Source organism: Glandiceps talaboti, chromosome 13 (assembly GCF_964340395.1).
Source record: "Glandiceps talaboti chromosome 13, keGlaTala1.1, whole genome shotgun sequence".
NCBI lineage: Eukaryota > Metazoa > Hemichordata > Enteropneusta > Spengelidae > Glandiceps > Glandiceps talaboti.
This window is the reverse complement of record NC_135561.1, coordinates 13802401-13816962: the sequence shown is the minus strand read 5'-3', so window position 1 is coordinate 13816962 and position 14562 is coordinate 13802401. Positions and strand designations below refer to the sequence as shown.

The window sequence follows — 14562 nt, the reverse complement described above, 5'->3', positions numbered from 1 at the left end:
TCTTCCGCATTTATACTTCAGGATGATTTACATAAAAAAACTGGGATCACCGGAATTATTTCCATGGTAACGATGCATGGTCAAGAAAAGTTGTCAAAATTGTGCTTACGCTACTGAATACTGTTTGTAATCGATTAATAAAATAGTAAATAATGAATAATAATAATAATAATAATAATAATAATAATAATAATAATAATAATAATAATAATAATAATAATAATAAAACCCAAGAAAAGTTTATAAAATTCGAAAGTACTGAGGAGTATATGCACAGCATAAAATGGATTATTGGAGGTAGGCTGTCAAGGTGAAAGGTCAATGTAGTGAAACAAATTCACCATTATATGCACCCTGCATTTGTTTGTGCAGCTACTATAAGGGCCACTGAATTTGCTCATAAAACAACGTAGGATACTACCCTCACCTCCCCCATGCAAAATGAAATATCAATTTTACATTAAAAATACTATGGATAAATAGGTACAATATTTGGACATCTGTTATTTAAAAAATCAAACGAAAAACCTCATATTTACAATGTATTAATGAAACTCTCTAAACTACTTGTAAATGCACGAGTGACTCCAATGCAGCACCAAGATGTGTTCCCATGGCACTGATGATCCCCATATACTTTGTCCCAACGTTAACATATACTTAAAAATATATTTTATTCTATCAAGATTTTAAGTTATCGAATTCCTCTACTAATACAATATGGCTCTCATATATCGTCTAATTTTCTGAAATGATTCATACATAACATCCGAGTCAGATTTTATTAAGTTTTATTTATTTTATTTTTCTGTTATCTTCAAAAAATTCTCAATAAAAATTTATTTATTATATCAAAGTTTACAAAACAAACATAATGGACTAAAATTGAAACGATTTTTATTTAATATTTAATATCAAAATCGGAAGCTCATTTTTATTCATCGATATTTGGTTACAATAAAATTCATAATATATTATTTTGAATAAAACTATGGATGATACAAAACTGAAATTATGTGACTGGTGTATCACAACACTAGTATATAACAAAATATGCAATTTGTTTGCAAAAGGTCACCGCTGCGTTTGGTAGTCTTGCAAAACAAAACCCTATCATATATTGAGTAAGATCGTATAGACAACTTTAAATTTGCATTTTAAACAGGAAACACCTGGTCGTTGAAATCAATCTATGTTTCACACGCTACTGTTATGTTCACGATGATTTCAATGGCCAATATTGCCGGGGTAAATCTCAACTCTCAAACTTATGTGCTTTGTCAATGTTCATTCCAAAAAATTATAGGAGTAAGTCGGCTGTCTTTCGATTTGTTCCGTATTGACGTGAATATCTGTATGTCTCTCTATACATGTCTGTCCACGTGTTGTAACATTCATGTGCACGTCTTAGGGAAGTCGAAGAAATTATATTTATGTAGATGGCAAGATCTAGGTTGGTCCATAACTGTTATTAGTCACGTGTCAACAGGTGCTGTCGATGCTATTGGTCATTGGTGACGTAATATCACACAAGCTAGGGTCATATGACCGACCGCTTTGCAAATCACAGATCATACCAGCTTTGCAGTTGGCATCACACTTTTTAGTCACGTAGCTCTTGTAGAAATAACTGACAATATAAAAATAAAAGAATATTATTAAAAACGGAGTAATGTATGTATGTATGTATGTATGTATGTATGTATGTATGTATGTATGTATGTATGTATGTGTGTGTGTGTGTGTGTGTGTTTGTATGTATGTATGTATGTATGTATGTATGTATGTATGTATGTATGTATGTATGTATGTATGTATGTATGTATGTATGTATGTATGTACATTGCATAGCTGTGTACGAGTCAGAGTTCACACACAGAAAAAAACAGACACAGACGAACAGACAGACACAGAGTGTGTGTGTGTATATATATATATATATATATATATATATATATATATATATATATATATATATATATATATATATATATATATATACACACACACACACTACATTCATTGAAAACTTATTTAAGAAAAAATTTGATATATCTTACGTGTAATATTTATCAAACAATGCGTCATCTTTCTTAAGCCTCTGAACCATGGCATGCCAATCACTTGGAAATAACCACTTCATGTCGTAGGCATCCTGTATCGAAAAACAATGCAATGTAAATAATATATACTTTTAATTAAAAATTACTAGTGCTAGCACTACAATATACATATTAGCTTCAATGCCCTCCTCGGGTTGTAAGTTACTTAGTCTGGCTATGCCAACGTGGTCTCTAACTAACCCACGTCTGGTCAAAGCCCCTCAATCAGAACAAAAATCTGTTCACCCAATCAGCGAACCCCACCTATTAGAGTGACGTAAACAGTGTATAAGAGCACGAGTAACGTCTTTGACTATACGTGAGGAGGTATACATCGTTACACGTTATTACATCAGAACTTGGAAACCTTAAAGTTGTGACTTTTTGCCAGAAAAAAGGCATCGTGTAACGTACCAGCTCTACGTTACATAAGATAATTATTAACTGCACTATATATGTACACTCCGCGATATCATTTATATCTGATTGACCGACGATATTAAGGATTTCTCAGGTATGATACCAATTATTCAGATAACGCAGTCGTAAATACTAAGGTTACTGGTATGTTATCGTCGCAAAACCCATAGGCCTCTTTACGGCATCAAGATGTTACGTGATTGTCAGCTGGAAAACATCTGGTTCGCAAGAGAGAGGTTGTGTCTAATTTGAGAGTGTTTGGTGCAAGACAAATAAAGGGTCTGGTTGCTAGGCAACAAAATATAACTGTGTGTGTCCGATAACATGGCTTCAGAAAATAGGGCAGGTAGGTCGGAATTTCCTTTTTAAAGTATTTCATTTATTTGCTTCTATTTAAAAAAAAAATATTACTTTGACCAAACATTTTTTTAACGAAATTTGGTCAGAATACTCCTTCTGTGATATAGTTTGATGAACAGACATGACTGGGGAAATGAAAACAGACATATATCAAGGTGAACACAACGACTTTCTCATGTTTTTGTTTTAAATGTATAACAAAAATGTTTTGAGTTGGCAGCTTAAACTAGGGTCGATCGGGTTATTGGAAACGCACATTTTTTTATAGTTCAAACACACAATGTCCTCACGAAAACAGCGTTAATTATACTTACCCTTGCACTGTATTCTTTGGTCCATCTTGGTTTGTCATGTAGATTGGCATGTGATATGTTCATGATATGAGTGTGGTGGTCGATAACCATCTACACAAAGAAGTCAAGTTTGAAATAATTAGTCAATGGTAAAATCTAGACGCCTAAGGCTATAGGTCGTCCCTTTAGAAAACAAACGGGATAAGTGCAGGGGGGGAGCAGCAATGCGAGGGGGTGAAGCATGAGAGAGAGAGAGAGAGAGAGAGAGAGAGAGAGAGAGAGAGAGAGAGAGAGAGAGAGAGAGAGAGAGAGAGAGAGAGAGAGAGAGAGAGAGAGAGAGAGAGAGAGAGGGGGGGGGGAGAGAGAGAGAGAGGGGGGGGGAGAGAGAGAGAGAGAGAGAGAGAGAGAGAGAGAGAGAGAGAGAGAGAGAGAGAGAGAGAGAGAGAGAGAGAGAGAGAGAGAGAGAGAGAAGTAAATCATTACGTGGTTGCAAATGGAAGATATAGGTATAATGTAAAGATCAGGGGTTGCTTATCGGTAGAGAAACTTGATGACTGAACAGAATATATAGCTGAAAATAATTTAACCACATTGACAAATCTCTTTGACCTACCCTGGAGCTACCAGCATAGTCACCATCGATGTCATATACACGGTATGCAGGGTTCATGGTCGGTTGTGTAGTAACACTTCCTGCTATGTAAGCAACTGATAATGGTCTGCTAAATGTGTCTTCATCGTAGAATATCTCAAAGGAGTCTGTATGGGTATGACCAAAGAACTGACCGGCTACGGTACTCTCATACCTATATTGAAGGGAAAACGACAGGTTAACAAGGAATCGAATCATATATACAAATACAACGTACAGAGCAAATGTGAATTTTACCAATGTTTGCGTCAGGATACACCAGGCCCATGAATTTACGCAATGATGATGGTTATGATGATGATGATGGTGGTGGTGGTGGTGGTGGTGGTGGTGGTGGTGGTGGTGATGATGATGATAATCGTGATGATGATGATGATGATGATGATGATGATGATGATGATGATGATGATGATGATGATGATGATGATGATAATGAGGATGATGATGATGATGATGATGATGGTGACGGTGACGGTGATGATGATGATGACGATGAGGAGGAGGGGAGGATGAGGGAGACGACGACATTGATGACGGTGTAGGTGGTAATGGTGGTTACAATCCCATACCTATTAATAATCGTGTAATAGTTCCAGCTCCATCTTTTCAAACAGTCACCTATACCAGGGGGTATGTGTCCAATTATATATACTTTCTCTTCGTTATCTTCAGCGGATTGGAGAACGGATATTAACCATTGCAGCTGGTCAGCTGGGTCAGTTGTGTTCAAATATAACCAACTTGTCGGTTTGTACAAAATTTGAAGAGTTGAAAGTAATTGAAGAGGGAAGAAAAGGAGAAAATAACATCTCTGAACGTGACTAGCTTTCAGTTGACAATAGCCTAACCAAACACCATTACATGTACAGCAATGTGCATGTTAATGTTCACTCGCCCTGTTTCATACAAGCATTAAGAAATTGTAGTACAGGCAACACTTTAATAAGATAGCAGGATATACTGGACCAGTTTCTTGCTACATTGTATCTAAATGAATGAATTAATGTGCTAAAATGTGCAGATCAAAACATTGGCGCCCGCGTGTCTGCCTCTAGTTGAAGTACATAGTTGTTATATGTTTGAATGGTTGATTTCATTCATATCAGACTAAATGAAATGTAGCAAGAAATTGTGTTCTCGCTGTCTTACAATGTAGAGTGTGCAGTTTCTCATTGATTTCTGAGTGAGGGTATCGAACAAAGAGAGTGGACACTAACCTGCAACGTGCTGTATGCTATGCTATAGAACAAAACAGTGCATCTCAACATGTATTTAAAGCATGTAAATATATATTTAAACGACCATAAAAATACTTCCTAAAATAGAACCGATATATAATTGTCATTGTCCTCGATACTTCACAAATAGCGATTTGGAAGGTTTTGACTCATATTTCGAACACCTCAAAAACAGACGTAGACACGGGTTGTCGTGATGTAGAACGACCGGGCATATACTACATATTTTCTGTTCAACAACAATAACTTGGTTTGAGTATAGTATAATGATCCTTATACCATGCACGAGCCAGGTTCAAAAAGTATATAGAATATATACAGTATACTCTGGTTGTTCTACGTCACGACAACGTGTGTCTACGTAATTTATTCAGCTGTGTTCGAAATATGAGTCAAAACGCTCAAAATTGCCATTACTTGCCCCCGATTTAAAAAAAAATATTACTGGTGATGGTATAATTATATAATCATTTCCCAATATTTTTCTTCAATCAGCCGGAAAGTACGCATTAACTAAGGGTTGTCACTACTCGTCTAGCGACTCGTAGTGACAATGGCCCTTAGGTCACTTGTAATTTCATTGGCTGAAAGAAAGAAACTATTGGGGAATGGCATCTAATTATCATGATATACAGATAGATAGGGTTATATGGAATGCATTGATTTGTAAGACTTACAAATTTAGATTGTAACAAAACATAGTATTCATTGACACGACTCGTAGGCCAGGCTTGATCATCGTTGTGTAGTACCCTCCTCTGATAAAAGAGAGAGAACAGACAACTTAATATAAATGGAGGGCGTGGGGTGTTGAAAAAAGAAATACTGAACAGAAATGTACTGGAGTGAGGTCACATGTACAGATTAGGCAACGTTCCAAGTTCCAAGTCAAATATGATTTGCAATTGTTATATAACACAATTGCGCATGTCAGTATTAGGGTATCAATGTTAAGGTTATGTAGTACTGCCATGATTGGAAAACAGAAATAACACTTAGTACACATTGTTCACAGTTGACACCTTGCTGAAAGCTATTTGTGTACAACTTACTATTAAATTGTGAAATAACATGATATGTAACAACTCAAAGAATTGTTGTTTTGTAAACAAGTGACTATCCTCACTAACTGAGTCACACATTTAATATTTCACTTTCAACAAACTGTTTCTTACTTTTCGATGGTGTCTCTTGTTCTCTCTGGTAACCAATCCATTTTATAAATCCAAGTATCTGCTAATGCTTCGTACAACCATCGAATGGAAAACTTTTCATCAACAAAGGGCTGTGGAAAGCTAAATATAACACGATAATAATGACATGGATGTGTACTTGGCATAAACATGTAAGACTTTTTTTACAGATCTGAATAACATAAATGCATTATCAAAGTTACTAAGAAACCTGAGTGACTATAGAGTTAGGCAGTATATTTTTTTTACGTCTTAAGTTTTTTGTTGTTCAACGACAGTGTACAGACACTGATAGTGCGCAAGCATATGAAATGACACATTTTACCTCAACATTACTGACGTGTGGAACAAGGAATCAAAGATTTAAACACAAAACCATGGACAAAAGTGAGGTAAAATGTAACAATTTATTTGTCTGCCCGCTATCAGTGTCTGTCTTTATTTGTGTAATTTGTAACAACAACAAATGCTGTGCAAGATGTAACAATAACATAAACATGGCGTCGACTGATTGAAACTCTATAGTCTTTATGGTTTGGTAGTAGTGACACATACCCGTCGACACAGGCAAAGCCCTATGCAATCCGGAGAGATAAATACAACCACATTTTCAACATTTAAACTGTTACAAATATTGTCTCGCCCAAGGTTGGCTTTCCGTAATTTCGTAATAGATAGTCAACGAGTTCGGGAGGGTTATGGAGCAATAGCCCACTCTTTCTTAGCAGTGTGACCTAAATCAAATTACGCCCAGCACTCAATTTGCATGCAACAAATTACACAAAATTTTGAAAAAAAATCGTTTGAGCCAATCACGCCGTAGTTTAAGTAAGATAGCCAACTCGTTCGGTAGGGTTATGTGCCAAAAACTCGGGGGCTACGCCCCCCTCGTCCATTGGTAGATAACCATCCCGAACTCGTTGACTATCTATTACTTCTGCCTGTTTTACTGATTAACATCTCGAAATTACGATAAAACAGCAACATTGTTGCACATTAATTTTTCAAGTGATTAATAGACAGTTTTGGAAAATGGAATTTCTTACTTATCAGCAGGAGCGCTTTCGTGATTTCCAACGGCTGGAAAGATTGGAGTCTTTGGAAGGTATTTCTTCACATGCCGTGTCACAGTTCGGAGTGCTTCAAGTTGGTTGTCTTCAGTTTGGTTCCATACGTCATGGGCAGGTAGGTCACCAGTCAAAAATGCGTAGTCGAACTTGATAAACAATGATCAAAGTCTTGAATTAAAAACACTGGGACAAACTATTATATGTTCGAGTTGCAATGCAATGAGTGCGTCTTTATTGACAGTAGTGAATCCAAACCAACGCATACCCAAATGAGATGTGCCTACATATCATATACCTACAACGTTGCTTTCGTTTTTGTTGTACTAAAACGCTGTGCCACTAAAATCACACCTACCTCGCTCTAATATTCCATGAAAATTAAGTACATCACTATGAAGCTAATGATATAAATATCAACCAAAATAGGGAAAAAATTAATAAAAGCTAGTGCCGCTAGTCTATAATGATGGACTACAGAGGGCGCGGCCCTTCAGACCCACATCTGATTTTTAGTTTGTCAAATGATGGGTGATGATAGCTACATTATAATATTCGAATGTGGTATATTATATATTAAGCTTGTACGTACACTGATGTAAACTCAACTGGTAGACTCACGAGTACTAATAACATTAAGTTTGTAAGTTGTATCATGGATATGGTAGTCCTATGACGTAAGATGCACATGTGAATACGATGTGTCATGCCACTGTGGTTTGAGAAATCTAATAGGGCTAAAATGACGCGCATTCATAGCGTCTACGATAGTTCATACGTGTATTAACAATTAAAATCACAAAGCCTGAAAACAAAACTGGTTTGACAAAAATCTCAGTGACAGTGCCACATTTTATCTCCTGGCTCAACAAAATCTTTTAAAAATTGTTAAATCTTATGAGCTTTCTGAACTAAAATCTCACTAACTCTACTTTGTACATATCGTCTTGCTCGTTAAATATCTCTAAATGTAAGATTTTTGTCAAACCAGAAAACATTTTGTTTCAGGTTTCGTGGTTTTAATTGTAGTTACCTCTTTCTCACCCAGATGTCTGAACAAGTGATCCAACAGTAAGTGGGAGGCGTCGCAATTCCTGTAATCGCCGTATTTTCCTGCACCTTCGTGACCTGGAACTATGACATCAAAATAGGTCAACTGACAAATGGGTACGTATACGCCAGTGCAGGGCCGAGGGGCGACATTTCTACCATTGTGGTATGGTGTTATACACTTATTGTGTTTCATTGGCCCCAACAGTGATCGTAATAAGCGAATACATGTATTAAAATACCATGTGGGGTGAGGCCGATACAAATTGTTTGGTTTCTGTTACCCGACCCCACCTAGTTTTTTCACTGCCGACCATAAACTTATTTTTTATGTATTTGAGAAAAAATAATAAAATTGCGAAAATCGTGAAGTCTCGCGAGAAATAGTGTGTGCTGAAACTGACATCATCCTAAAAAGACAATATAAAACTGTTCTTCCAATCTGTAATGGCTGTACATCTGGTGAGAAGAAACCACTAACACAGAGACTATATGGAAAACAACGGAACACGTAACTACCTGAACTAGACACTCACACTTGAAAATAAAATAAAATAAAAAATCTACTTAACCCACCTATTCTAAAATTGAGTGTAATCGGAACCGCGCAATTTTTTAGGCCTGATTACAAAATCGCATAGAAAAATGGTATAAATTTTATCAAAATGAGAAAAAAATGACGGACAATACTGTAGCAGCTTGTGTCATGTAACATGTCATGTCATACTTTTATTGGCGATGGTCGATCATCATTGAAACCACCAGCCCTCTTTAATAGCGACACAGGAAAAGATGGCTCGTATATAACCTCAAGTGATGAACATTTTGTCATTTGCAAAGAGTGGATCAAAGTCTCCGGTAATATACATGTACATGCAGAATGCATACGTTGTAACAATATGTTGTCTAATGTTCACTATGCGTATTATAGCGTCTTGTATTGAAGAATGAATGTTGAAGAATTGATTAGAACCAACTCGTTTCGCTGTGTTAGGGACGATTGCATATATTACAGATAAATGATAAAAATACTACCAGAAACCCAGCACCATATCTCATATTTCAAGTAAATTTTCAACTTATCAACATCTCAGTAGTAAATAAAAAGCTGTTATCATTGAAGGAGGCAAAGGTTAAAGTCGAAATTTGGTTAGAAGTGTGAAAATGAAGTTCAGAATCGCGAATTGACGCGAAGCTCGCTTATTGAGCTGGTGTAACATTGTGCGATCGCCCCTTATAGTTGTGACGGTGTTGTACGTGATAGTGTAATTATGCTTGCTGTAGAAAATAGACCCGTTAATATCGTGTCATATTCACATACTGTCGCGCTAAATACGCTAATTTTCAAACCCTATTAAAGGGTCATTTGAATTTAAATGCACAGAGAGAATATCTAAAATTGAATTTAACATTGGAAAAGACTTGAAACTCTCCTACCTGGTTCCCCATCGTTTTTACGACAACATATAGGTTCGCCACATTCTGCATTCGAACCTGCGGAGTAGTACTTATCAAAGTGGATATCCGATATATGTAGAACTGTTTCTGTAGGAGCTCTTGGCTAACGATAAAAACATGAGGAAAAATTAGTTTGTGCAATTCGATATTTTTATGCATGTTGTAAGTATTCCTAGTGGCATATATACATCCAATTATTAATCATTCAAATGCCGTATTCTTCAATGATTGAGGAACGGTGGTACGGGTGTTTTGGCGAGTGAGTGAGTGAGTGAGTGAGTGAGTGAGTGAGTGAGTGAGTGAGTGAGTGAGTAATCTGTTTTTTCTTGTCTGTAAGATATGAATGAATGTCTAACACAATTCATTACATTTTGCCTGACGACAATTTTTGCAAAATTAATGTTGCTCAATGTTTCTCTTTTCTATCATTTCAAATTGTCAACATTTGGTTCAAGATTCAAAGTTCAATTTTGTTGTGGTACAGAAGAACAGGTTTCTGTGTTTACTGTAGAGTTCGTTAACCCGTCCTTTATTTCGAGCAGTTGATACGGATTGATAACTAACAGTGATCGACGACCCAACGTCATGACGTGTGAAACAGTCCCTGTATTTTATCAAATAGACGAAGTGCATGACGTCACACGGCTATACATGCGGCATTGACAAATGTTGTTGTCAAATCGTTGCACACCACACAATTTTTTTATCAGGCCTTAGCGAAAGTATAACCTGTTTACGGCGCTAGTGGTACTGATTTTACCTCTCATAACATACGGGTGTGTGAGATATACGGAGTACCACCAGCGCCGTAAATAGGCTAGCAAAAGTAGCGAAGCTGTGAGAGAGTCTAACCTTACCCTTGGTGGCTTTGGTGTTACAACCGGGGGTTTGGGTGTATCAGGTAGGGTTATATTCCAGTCTGACATCGGATCGTACGGCTTGGCACAGGTAGGACCAAGCATAAGTCCGCAGAATTCATCGGGTCCGAAGATCAAGTTGTCAACCACCGTTATAACCCATTCCTGTTTCATCGAATCATATTTACAAAATAAATTTAAGAGTGATTCAAAAAGAAGTGATGAAGTACAACAGTCGACATCAGACCGTGGACAAAAAGAATATGTTACAAACAGGGACAGTAAACAAATAAACTGCATTAATAACAATTGGTACAGTAGGTTGGAACAGCAGACATTTATATTACAAACTGGAAATTTTTGTGTGAAGTTAACTATTATGTAAAGTGGCCATAAGACTGTTACCAAATGAGGGGATGTAATACAAGTAGTTGTACTTCCAAGTGTTGTGTAAAGTGTTATTAATCCAAATCATTTGTTTACCTTCTTCGTTTGTTTGTTTGTAACAGGTACTGTTCGTCCACAGTCTGATGTCGACATTTGTAAATATGTGATGAGTAAAATAACCACAAATTGAAACTTGAGTTTAAGGAAGCAGCTTAAGCCGTCATATATAGTTACGACACATCCGACAACACACCCACAGTAAAACTATGCTTTTCAAATTAATAACATATTTATATTGACACAAACAGAAATTATTGTTCTTTGATGTCAGTGGTAGATTACAGAGTCCGGCGATAGCGGATATAACCCCCATCCCCTCGGAATCACGATAATGTAAACAAAGGAAGTCCACAAAAGAGTGGGTATCATATGGTTTAATCTGTGCCTATCCAACTTACTAAAGCTAAAAATCGTGGTTTATGCTGTCGTACTGTATTGTATCCCATTCACAGAGGAACAGGCTTGAGGAACGAAACAAATAAATGATAAATATATAAACGGAGACCGAGAGAAATGTCCTCAGATCGACGTGAATCCATGATTTGACGAATAAAATCACTATAAATTTGTATAAATTATCTGAAATAAATCTACACATTAAAATGATTAATTAGAAATTGTAAAAATAAATCTAGAACCATATAAAACAAAAATAATTCATGAACATTAGCCGTTTTTTGGCAAAAAGGAAATAAGTAAATAAAACGCATACAATGTATGATAGACAGACAATCAGTGTAATTTTACCATTCGTGTATGTTCAACGCAGTTACAGGGATTAACATGTATGTACTAGTTCCAACATACACTGATAATACAAAAGATAGCACGAACAAGTTTGATTGGCACATATATAGGGAAGATACAGGTCGGTATCTTACACAGATACGTCAGTTCTACGATGGAATTAAAAAACAACAACAGGTTAATGGGGGTGGCAACTCAAGAAGGAATAGCAAAACGTTGCCGCCAGGACTCACAAAATATCTAATTCTAATCTCGGTAATTGTTTATTATTAACGGAAAGTCAGTACTATATCTCATCTGTCTGTAACAATTTGAATGTGTATGTTCGATCATACTTGTCTATCTCTATCTCTATTTATTTATGTATGTATGTATGTATGTATGTCTCTTTTCAGTGCTATTCCACTGTTATGTTATGTAGATATCATTTACTGTTAATTAATCTACCCATCGGCATATACAGCTGTTATACTTCTTATACCGTTCGACCATCTTTCACAGACGTTCACCTTTAAAAGTATTTTTCGCATTGTGTCTGAGGGTCACATTCAGACTAGTTCGAATGAACTATTTGTGATCCCCGCCAGAAATGTTCACCTTACATGTGTGTGTGTGTGTGTGTGTGTGTGTGTGTGTGTGTGTGTGTGTTTTCTAATCTGAATAATTTATAACATTAAGCTCTGTAAATTTATTTGTAATGTCGAGCTCTTTGTACGAGATATTGTCTTTTTTTCTGGCGAAAATAAACATTATTATTATTATTATTATTATTATGTATGTATGTATGTATGCACATGTAATCACAAATTTGTATCTTCTTTACTAAGTTATGTAACCAATATATAGTTATTGTCTATTTATTCTTGACTTGTAAGCTCCTGGGTCAGTTGAACTAATGCAATAAACATATGTATGTATGTATGTATGTATGTATGTATGTATGTATGCACAGTGTATGTATGTATGTATGTACACAATCATTACCTTGTACTCCTGTACGGCATACTTGCATACTCGATCGTCTTCCAGGTGTAAATCGGTACAGATCTTAACAACTATTCCTGCTATCTCGTCTATTGAAGCATTTTTTGCCAGTTTGGCTTGAACCAAAGTTATACCGAATTTACATAGGTCACAAGTCAACCATGACGGAGCGCTTGAAAGCTCTCCCTGAAAAGTGACAGTGGAAGAATCACTTGCACGTGGTACACTGGATATGCCTATCAGTGGCGCCCCATTGTTTGACGTTAATCCCATCAAAATAACGTAGAAAACGGCAAATACGATGATTTTCACAAAGCCGATCATCTTTGTTACATTTCCAGTTGCTGTCGACGATCCTCCCCAAAGTAAAGTCCAGGTTGGCTGGATACGTAGTTTGGACGGCAGGTTGATCGCGTGATCCCTGGTCATCTTGACAACGAGGTTATGTTAATGTGATATCTTTGATGGCACACGTGTACATTGTTTATCAGATACGTATACACAGGCATTGGGATTTCAAGGACGCCTTCATCATTGAACAATAGTCAACACTGTGTGTACTAGAACATGGACGTCAATGTGATTGTTATCATGGTTATGTAAACGTTTTTATTCGTATGGAATGTTCATGAGAAATTGAAATGCGTGTGTGTGTGTGTCTGTCTGTCTGTCTGTGTGTGTGTGAGAGAGAGAGAGAGAGAGAGAGAGAGAGTGTGTGTGTGTGTGTGTGTGTGTGTGTGTGTGTGTGTGTGTCAGAGTCTACGTTTTGTAATATATGGGTCAATCGCATAAATTTGCAAATAATTCTTTCATAATAAACCTACACCGTATATGGTTTGATGGGAGACCGGCAAGTCATGACAGCGACACGCAACATGCGTATAGATAGTATTCACTTACGTCATTACATCCGGGCTTTTGTGGGCGGGCGCCATCTTGTGGGGCAAAATTTAAATCTCATTTGAATGTGTATGTAGACAGTTTACACGCGTAACGGTCAGTGAACTGGTGAACTTATGAACTGTATGTTGTAACCTCTGAACTCAATTTCATCATTGTTTACATTTACTTGTACCATGGACCGTGGCGATTGTCTTGACGTTACCTGCCAGCAACGATATGCCCAAAAAATATCCATAATCGGCAACGTTGATCCGTACAAAGTGCTGAAAAAAGATTGGCGCCAGGATGTTGGTAAATGGCCAGACATAACGTACCCTGATATCGTCAACTACCTTATTAACACCGTAAGTCCGTACACATTGACAGAACTGAAAGCATACAAATCACTAGATGCCTATAATTATTTTATCAGTGGTTGGGTACAACAGGTTGGTGAAGTTCGTGTGAATGGTAAATGTGTTATGTCAGGCCGTGTCAAACATTCCCAGCGCATGAATGACACTCCCTTACACCCATGGGTTATCGCAGATGAAGATGGCACAATACGTGCAGCTCATTGCAATTGCATGGCTGGCCTCGGAGAATGTTGTAGCCATGTTGCAGCTGTGCTTTTCTTTGTTGAGGCAGCTGTAAAATTAGAACGTTCTAAAACAGTAACTGAGGCAAAATCCAGTTGGGTATTGCCATCGGCAATCAAAAAAGTTACAGGTACCCCAATCGAAGACATTGACTTCACTTCAGCCAAGGCAAAAAAGAGAAAGTTAGATACATGTAACCTGATCTCCCCAACT

General features: G+C 36.9%; 1 protein-coding gene across 1 annotated transcript; it reads right to left on the bottom strand.

The window, feature by feature from the left end:
* Positions 1–926: 926 nt before the first annotated feature.
* Positions 927–13297, bottom strand: LOC144444281 (sphingomyelin phosphodiesterase-like). Its single transcript, XM_078133694.1, has 12 exons — positions 12869–13297; positions 10691–10855; positions 9813–9936; positions 8359–8459; positions 7305–7474; positions 6241–6360; positions 5743–5823; positions 4397–4567; positions 3789–3981; positions 3197–3286; positions 2061–2155; positions 927–1630 (listed from the first exon to the last, which is right to left on the bottom strand). The coding sequence occupies exons 1-12, from the start codon at positions 13295–13297 to the stop codon at positions 1483–1485; spliced, it is 1887 nt and encodes a 628-aa protein (XP_077989820.1). The 3' UTR covers positions 927–1482.
* Between the last annotated feature and the right edge of the window lie 1265 nt (positions 13298–14562).

Bases quoted from the DNA above. Each gene is read 5' to 3' on its own strand.
- LOC144444281 (XM_078133694.1), bottom strand. From the start codon at position 13,297: ATGACCAGGGATCACGCGATCAACCTGCCGTCCAAACTACGTATCCAG. The intron at 9,937-10,690 runs GTAAGGTTAGAC...TTTTATCGTTAG, and splicing joins TAACACCAAAGCCACCAAGG to CCAAGAGCTCCTACAGAAAC. The intron at 6,361-7,304 runs GTAAGAAATTCC...TGTTATATTTAG, and splicing joins GAAAGCGCTCCTGCTGATAA to CTTTCCACAGCCCTTTGTTG.